The sequence below is a fragment of the Carettochelys insculpta genome, chromosome 4 (assembly GCF_033958435.1).
Source record: "Carettochelys insculpta isolate YL-2023 chromosome 4, ASM3395843v1, whole genome shotgun sequence".
Lineage (NCBI taxonomy): Eukaryota > Metazoa > Chordata > Testudines > Carettochelyidae > Carettochelys > Carettochelys insculpta.
The window spans coordinates 80,771,685-80,781,164 of NC_134140.1; the positions used below are offsets into that span (position 1 = coordinate 80,771,685).

At 38.5% G+C, this 9,480-nt stretch overlaps 1 protein-coding gene across 1 annotated transcript in view; it reads left to right on the forward strand.

The window, feature by feature from the left end:
* Positions 1–6,978, forward strand: part of PLRG1 (pleiotropic regulator 1) — a 30,284-nt gene extending 23,306 nt beyond the window's left edge. The window contains exons 14-15 of the mRNA XM_074993150.1: positions 1,829–2,022; positions 3,219–6,978. Coding sequence (XP_074849251.1) covers positions 1,829–2,022; positions 3,219–3,278 — 254 coding nt within the window. The 3' untranslated portion in view covers positions 3,279–6,978. The remainder of the gene's footprint in view (positions 1–1,828; positions 2,023–3,218) is intronic.
* Positions 6,979–9,480: the final 2,502 nt, after the last annotated feature.

Consider the following 9,480-nt stretch of genomic DNA (forward strand, 5'->3'; position numbering starts at 1 on the left):
CTACTGAAGTGCATGTGTTTTCTGCGGTATATTTAGCTCATATCCCTATTTGGGATGTCTGCAGAGTGGCTACCTGGCCCTCAGTTCGTATGTTTACGGCCCATTAGGCCCTGATGCAGCATGCTAGGGAGGACGCTGCAGTGGGCAGGGCTATCTTACATTCCTTCCGGGGCTCCGACCCCACCTCCTCCGTTTTTGGCTGTGTTCACCCAGTTTGGAATGCACATGAGCAATCACTGAACGAAGGACAGTTACCTGTTCCGTAACTGTTATTCTTCAAGCTGTGTTGCCCATGTCTGTTCCAAAACCCACCTGTCTTCCCCTCTGTCAGAGCAGCCGGCAAGAAGGAACTGAGCGGGGGGGGCCAGGCGGTGCATATATTGGCGCCACTCATGGGGTGCTGCTTGGACCCGATGTTACCGGCTAGGGCAAAAAGCTCCCGGCAACTCAGCATACACCAGTTCACATCCAGTTTGGAATGAACATGAGCAACACTTCTTGAAGGACACCAGTTAGGGAACAGATAACTGTCTTTTCAGAGGAGAATCATACTTTTATTTAAATTCCTAAATGTTAGTTGTCACTTTTAGTGTAGTGTTAAGCATGAGGCTAAATATTTGGTGTAAAAGTAAAGTACATGGCATGGGGGCTGCTAAATAATTAATCTGGTTTGAGTCAGTATATTCTTATTTTTTTTAAAAAATTCAGGTAAGTGGGCTTTCCTTTTCAATCTGTATTTGTTACCATAAATAATAGCTTAGAGCCTTAAGGATTTATGCAAATAGCGTGGGGTAAAAGTTTTAAAAATGGGGGTGAGGGTGTTGTTTAATTCCAGGTGATTTTGAAGGATAAATTTTGCGAGGACCGTTAGGAGTATTTGTATTGGTTTTAATGTACAACGGGGCTGTTCTTATTCTGCAGTACGCCCCTTTGAAATAGCTGAAGCTTATGGAGAAACTACTTTTCTCCACAGATCAAAATTGCTGCTCTTGTCAGAACTAAGTTTTAAAGACTTCCTTAAAAAGCTAGGCCCCTACAAACTACTGCAATTTCAAAGTAACTGATGCTGAAATAAGATACATTAATGTTTAAAGGCTTACCTTAAAAAAGGCATTTCCTGAAATGTCTGGATTCCATTGGGCATTTGTGGACAAATTAAGCTCTTGTTTGATTATGTGACACATTTATCATAACTGAAACACTGCTTTGATATACACTCTTTCCAAAATGGATCTCAGGGAACTACCTTTACATTGACGCCGCTGACAGTCATAATGGCTCTAGTTTGATCTGAAAGAGCTTCTATAAACTTTGAATTTATGCAGAGTCATAGATCCTGTAGCATTTCTACTAAATTTATGATGGGCTGTAGAAATGCCATCCCAGCAGTAATGTTCTCAGTTACTCTGAGGCAAACTTAAATGAACTCCAAAGACAGCAGCAGTCCTGTCGTCCTCCCTCTCCACCCCCACCTCCTACCCCCCACTTCATTGAGAGGGGACTGTAGAAGCTAGGTGGTAATGAGGGACCTACTGAGGTGCAATAAACTATTCTAAGTGAGTGGATTTCATGTATCAGTTCAAAGTCCCGAGTACTACTCTTAGGCTGTGTCTGCACTACAGCGTTCTGTCAGGAGAACTCAGGGAGCATCTACACACACACAGCTTCTGTTGACAGAGTCTTGACACAATTCTGCATTTGTCTCGACAGTGTTGTCCCTTGAAAGTTTGAGGAATAATACTTTGTTGACAGACACTTCTAGTATAGACGCAAACTTACAGAAAAGGTGATAGAAATGGATTGACTGAAATATATTTCTCTTTTCCAGCTGATAATGGCACTATGCATCTTTGGGACTGGAGAACTGGGTATAATTTCCAAAGAGTGCACGCAGCTGTACAGCCCGGTTCTTTGGACAGTGAATCAGGAATATTTGCTTGTGCATTTGACCAGTCGGAAAGCAGATTGCTCACTGCAGAAGCTGATAAAACCATAAAAGTGTACAGAGAAGATGATACTGCGGTATGCTGAAGTGTTTTAATTGCATTTTCTTGAAGTCTACAGTTTCTAGACAAAATCAGAATAAAGCTTTAAATTAACAGTCAGGTTTTCTGCAGAACTGTTTTATTCAGGCTAAGGTCACAACACTTGTAACTGAAAGGAAAGTGTTAGTCTGTCTAATAATATGTAGAGAACGGTGGGTAGCTTCTGCACTAGTTAACTGTACTGTTAACTGCCTGTTAACTGTACTCCTCTAGCAAGCTGTTTTAAGGAGTCCATCTATTCATGCACAAAACTGCCCTTGTGATATATGGGATATCTCATTAGAAAATGTATGTTGCAAATTAAGGCCAATGTAGTGGTGTATCTGGTTGTAATTTTCAAGACAAAAAAGATGCAGTTTAAAAGGGGTATATTACTCTTTTTTATGCAATCCCAATAGAATAGTGTGTAATGCAAGCAAACTGAAATCTAGTGTATTTTGTTTATTTTGGAAGTACTTCATTTTGTTAACTTTGTGTACATCAGGTATAGTCACTCTGTGTAATAAATGTGTACAGTATATGGAATCTAATCATATTTGGACTTTCTGGCCCAGTAGGCACTACTGTAATACAAATAAGAGATACAAGTATTGTTATTAACCCTACTTTGCACTTACATGGTGCCCTCTATCTGAGGATTTTAAAAGTGCTTGTCAGATAGAAAAAACTAGCACCTCAGTAGCTCTTGGAGATAACTGTTTTCTCTTCTTTAGCTATTGAGTAAATGAGGCACAGTGTTTAAAGGACCTGCCCAAGGTCATACAGCACGTCAGTTACAGAACTGAGAGTAGAGTCCAACTGTGTTGACTCGCAGTCCTGTACCCTAATCACCAGAACACTCTTCTTAACTTGCCATTGGCCTCTCATGATCTTGTTCTTCCACCCAAAAAATTCACAAAACTGGATTTGTCAAGGACTTCCAGTGGTGGGAGAGGGAGGAAGAACAAAATTGATGGGTAGTATATGAAGCCATAGAGCATTCAAAAGTAAAATTCTGTCTAAAGCAAATATAAAACGTTCAGTATTATAGCTACAAAATATTCATATTCATGAAATTTATAGTATGATAATGTGTTAAGTGAGCTTGAACCCATAAACTAATTGTAGCTTAGTTTACAGTTCAAAATTATTTTGCTACAATTTCAGTCTTATTTTAAATTTTTTTCTTTTCAGACTGAAGAAACTCATCCTGTCAGCTGGAAACCAGAAATTATCAAGAGAAAGAGATTTTAATGAGGCAACATCTGCATAGTTGTGCTATCATTTTGTTTTGGCTTTCCTTAGAGCATTATGCTCTGTCTAGAACTGTAGAGCAGGAACTCAGCTAATGTCATTGCTGTTTCACCTTGTTTTACAATAAATGTTTTTCTATTAGGGTTTTGTCGTTTTTTAAAATGATCCCAGGAAACCAGCTGCAGCTGTTAACCGTTTGACTTCGTTGAGTATGTATAGTTCATGAATAGAATAGATGTGCAGGTGGTTATTTTATTATATATTCATTGAGTGCCAGAGCTCTGGAGGCATTTTGTTGAGAGAGTTTCTCTAGAAGACCCTTGTTTGACTCCAAGAACTAATGACAGGCTTATATACAGAGGTCATTCTGCTTGATTTTTCTTAGTGAATGAAATGTCTAGTGTTTTAGAACAGTATTATTTATACCTTAGTATTGAATTACTCTGTCACTGAATAATAAAATCAAGGAAGAGGCAGGCCTGTATGATAATATGCTTTGCTTCACAAACATGAGCCATTGAGCGTTGCCAGAGATTATCCTATTTGGTGAAAATGAGTTTCAAGTCAATCTTTTTCCATTAGAAAAACATTTATTTTTTTCCTAAAATTTGGGAAATAAGGTGTGAAAGTAAAATCTGTTTGGATCTCTATAGTGAATATTTTTAGTTGTATTTTAAAGGATCATTGTCAAAATGTTTAGGTCCAAATATTTTACCTTGTTTAATTATATTTTGTCTTTGTCAGTTATCAAAATAGTACATGTCATCATGAAACCTTTTAAAATTATTCTTCTGGTGCTAGATTTCTTCTCAATTAGACTTTGAGGCTGTAAATCTTAGTTTAATATTACAGCCTCCCACTGCATAGCTGAGACATAATATTTAAAGAAAGAGTGCGGTACTGATAAAGGGGAATGAATTAATAATTGCAGGAAGGCGAGCCTTCAGTATTGAGTACAGAACATGCTAAGTGGTGGACAGCAGGAGTGCAAGCAAGTTTAATATAATTTTGTAAGTGAGCTCAGTCCCTTTCAGAAGTAATTTTCACATAGGGGTTAAAGTGCTTGTATTTAACCCTGGCCCTGGCTTCAGTCATTAGTTTTCCTTCTGATACTGTTAATGAAGACAATTCTGATGGTGGTTTTCATATTGTGAGTATGTATGTGCCTTTCCTTACAAACTTTGCTGTAGTTACTAGTCGGATGTTAACAACTTCTAGTTGCTGCCAACCTAATTTTGATGTTTGAAACTGTGAAATAGTGTTGTGCAAGATGCCACTTCCCAGAGCCCTGCGCTTAGAGAATTTTTAGGGTTTGCTCATTTGCGACATAAGCATGGTGACAACGTAAGGGTATTATTTAATGCCTCCGAAAAGATTTTAAAAGGAACACAGTCTCATATACACGCTGTTCTGAATGCTGCAATAATAATAATAGACTTGATACTGTCCTTTTAAAACAATCCTTGCAACTAAAAACAGTTGCACTTTAGTTAAAACTATTGCCTGAAGTGGTATGTATACGTTGTGTTACGTTTTAAACACAATTGCAGTACTTTTGTTTAGTTGCTATACGTCGAGTTTTATTGCCTTTCAGCTCAAGATACTTCAAGATATGAAAGAAAAAAGATGGGAAAGATAAGTAACATTTTCACATTTCTTTAAAAACAAAACATCTGAAACATGAACGTCACGTTTTGAGTGAAAGCTGTTTTGAAAATAAATGAGCATCTCCCTTTTAATGGGGCACATCCAACTCTAGTCTTTTGAAATTTGTCAATATTTTAAGATTCCTTTTGTTTTAAATAATTTTCTTACTCCCTTAAAAAAAAAAAAAAAAGCCTTAACCTCTTTTCCATCCGCCCAACCCGTGCCTCCCCTCTGGACACACCTTGCCTGCAGCCTCTTGCCTGTGCAGTTTCCGTTTTGTTGCAGTTACTGATAAACACACTTTTTAAGGTTGGGGAAGATAGTGCTTGCGAACTCCCCTGAGATGAGTGACTGAATACTCTTTTCATGCTTGTACATACATTGGAGAAATACGTTATACCATCAACAAATAATAAATCTGATTATACAGATAATTTTGTTCCTTGCAAAATATATTAACAGAAGTGTACTAATATGTCAGAGATTACATACAGGTCACGTTTATATCATTTTCATTATTTAAATAATGTTACTTCAAGTGGATTTCTGATTTAAAAATTAAGTAATCAGCAAAGATTCCAGTCTCTTGTCAAAATTATTGATAATCAGGGTAGTAGGTATCCCACTACTTAAGCTTATACTATTCATAAGAACAGAAGTTGTGGCACCCTTGAGAACTGATGTCAGCCACTGTAACTTCAGTTGTATGGAAATTGTGTTATATTCTTGTGCACTGTATGTCCGTAAACTTATTATGACTACAAACTCTTTTGCATCACTGAAATTCTCAGGTTTGTCATGTGTTGCATAATGATCCGGTTGGGAACAGTGCCCTTTTTAGGGAAAAGGAGTGGAGCAAAGTGATTTTTCCAAAGAAAGTTGTAGATTCCCGGTGAAACACTTTTTAGTCTCCTTTATCAAAATACACACCTTTAAAGTTAAAGGTGAAAAATTAGAGACTCAAGCTCATGACATCATGCCTGTCCTTAAGAATTACCTCCTTCTTCCTAAACAACTCCTGTCATTGTACCACAGTCATATTTTGTGAAAATGGATGAGTAGTCCACAGTAGAACCTGTACTTCTGACATATATTTTGACAGAAGGCCATTAGCACAGTGAGCCAGCACCAAAGATTTAGGGTCATTCTCTCTTTCCACCAGTGGATGTTCATAATTCACATTAACCCACATGGATTTATAAATTAAAAGGTGTGTAGTCATTACTATTGGCTGACCAAATAAATCATTTTGTTAGTCTTTAAAGTGCTACATTTCTGCTGCTTTGTTTTGTTGGACTACAGACTAACAGGGCTACCTCTCTGTTACTGCTGGCTTTATAGTTTTTCCTTTCTTGTTCTGTAGTACACTGCTCTAGTACTAACTCTACCCTTCTTGCTTTCTTAATATTTGGCCCGAGTTAGATTTCTAGCAGTTTCATATTTTCTATTAGTTTTTCAGTAGTGTGAATATCCTCTCTGCTTTAGTTTTAATTATGTAGATTAATTCATTTTTAGGTGTCCTGCTATTGAAGGGTTAGTTTAATAAGTAGCTATGGACAGTTGTGGTGATCTCCCCTGTGGATGTATGATGAACATCTTAAACTTTTTTTGTAAATTTAAATAAATCAAAGGATAATGGGGCAATACAAGAGGATCAGGCTCAAGTTTAACTGCTCTATTGCTGAAAAATACTATGCTACAATTTCTGTAATAGTCATTTTGCACTAGAATCTAATCTAATACATAGGTAATTATTACCTCTATGTATATAGTAAAATTATGCCCACGAAGGCTTAGGTTTTGTTTTTTACTGTACATAATTACTGAAAATTGAGGAAACTTTATCGTTGTAACATAATTGCAGAACTCGTATAATTGGTAAGGGTGATAAGATTATTAAATTACCTTTTGCTGTACAGTAAAGCAAACAGTATAAATTAAAGAGCACTAGAAAGTTTGATGGTAATGTGGAGGCTGGGGCAGATTATTATGTAGTTTGCCTGTTTACTACATACAAAAATAAGTCTTTAATCTTTTTTTTTTTTGTGGGGGGGAAAGGGGGCAGTTCCTCTAGGAATAAAATTGCTATGCCTAACTTTTCAGTGACAGCAATTTAATCATCAATAAAATTTTAACTACAAAATGATTCCAGTAATTTTTTTTCTTATTCCATTTATGTTCTGGAACATAACAAAACAAATGTAAGTAGCGACTAAAGGTAATTCAAGATAAAACAGTGGGTAGTATCACACGGTGTGTGCTGTTTTCCTTTAGTACAGCAAGCAATTTTTTTTTTTTCTGCAGATCATGTTTAACAGAGGGTTGAGAAGGCTGGGTTCCTTTGTTATCAGGTGATTCAGCCATGCTGGAAGGCACAGTAAAACTAATGTGGAGTAATTAAATGGTGGGAGAAAATACCATCACAGAATATGGGATTTCTGTGTATTTTAAACAAACATTTGAATATAATTAACTACTGGCCTTTGTTTGCTATATTTGGTAACACATTTTTTACTTTGTTAGGCTGTGTCTACACTCGCACCCCCGTTTCAAAAGTGGCACTTCGAAAGTGCCACTTTTGATCATGCGTGGCTCGTCTTCAAAAGGACCCCGCACACTTCGAAGTCCCCTTATTCCTGTTTGGTTATAAGCCTTTTTAGGTGCAACAGTCTAGGACAGGGATGGGTCGAGACCCAAACATGAGTTGCGATTAGATTTGTTAAGGGTTGCCAGCTGGGCAGTTCCCAGCTGCGTGTGGCTGTTAAAGAAGCCATATGCAGTTTATTAACATTGCTGTCTCAGGCGGATATCCATCACTAGAGATAGCAATTATCTTATGCCTAGGTGCTGAAAGCTTAACATTTGAGTTAATTGGTTGTAAGGACTGTTACCTGCTGGGAGCAGAAGGGCTGGGGGAGCCACCCAACCTAGCAACTCTAATGAAGAGGCTGTGGGAGGAGGGGAAGTGTCTAAGGCTGGGGCTGCTGGGGGGGTCTAATACTGGGGGAAGTTTGGGGCTGCAGGTGGGAGTTCTAAGGCTGGGGTCAGTTTGTGGCTGTGAGGAGTATAAGGCGGGGGTGGTTTGGGGCTGCAGGGGGGTGTAAGGCTGGGGGCGGTTTGGGGCAGCTGGGGGAGTGTGAGGCGGGGGGGGGTTGGGGCTGCTGTGTGGGGGGGTTAAGCCTTGGGGCAGTTTGGGACTGCTGGGGTGGTGCTGGTCTAGGAGAAGGAAATTCTGATCTCAAACCTGCACTCTCTCCTTCCAGTGCACGTCACAGTTCTAGTGCCTGTGCATGATGGTCGGTGTGAGAAAAGAGAGTGAGGTTGGAACTCACATGCCGGCCTCACTTAAATCCATTCATATGTGAAGGTATTTCTGTTGACACTAAAGATTTACCTCTTGATCTGGAAGCTAGTTCAGGACAGATTGTCCTGGCAGCAAACTACTGTACAGGCTCTTCATTGCTTTGAGAGTCAGCGTAGCCAGGTGCTACAGGAAAAGTGTAGGATTTGAAATGAATGTACAACGCTTTCAGCTGGCTGCTTTTTATGTGACATCTGTAATCGGCTCTGCCGATTGAGGATTGGTTTAGTTGCTCACCAGTGGCATCATAGAAGATGAGGTCTGTCTATCGACAGCTCAGTCCAAGAAGAAGAAGAGAATCTGTAGATTCTATACGTCCATTGAGGTTTATAATTGTATTTTAGGTAAGTGTCTTGGAGAAAGCAACAAATGTAATTGGATGTTCTATCATTTAAAAAAACTGTTTTGAACACAAAATACCCCTGAGAAGAATGGCAACTGAAAGGATCCTCATATTTTAATAGCCATTGTCATTTAAATGGAATTAGAACATGGTGATAGAGGAGATATTGATCCCATGTACTCTGTCTCTTTAGCTACAAAACTTGGCAGGAGGGAAACTAACTGGACTGCTATTACTGTTACAGAGCTTCTCATCTCTAGGGCACTGTATTAATTTGAAGCTACCTTTTTGCTAGTGATCAAGAATCATTACTGATGGATTTCTGGTTCTTTGTATGTGTAGTTGACTTAATCTAGTGCCTAGTACACAACAGTTTGTCATGAGAACTACCAACGTTGTCTGGCACTTTACTATCAATCTCACTAGAGAATTCAGAGATTGGGTATGGAATGTGGGCTACCATTTCATGTCTAGAAGTGGTCCCTTCAGGATAGTGTTGAGGCACAGTGGTTTGGACCTACATTGCCACTCTTAGTGCTGTAGCTGTTCTGGGGTTAAGCTTAGAGCTTGTGGTTCCTTTCATTAGCACATTTTTCAATTTGTGATGAAAACAGTGTCTCCGATGATGGGATAATACATTTTTCTTTAAACAGAAAACCCCCCACGCTTCTGAAATTTGGCACTGACAACATCATAATTTTCATTTAATGAATTTCAGGCATTTGAAAATACAAAGCATTAGAAGCATTCGTGAAATAATTATGTTGGAAAACATGCAAGTCCCCTTTTCTGCAAAAATACCATATTGATACAATCAAGAAGACTTTCCCCCCATAATGGGCAAGTATCCT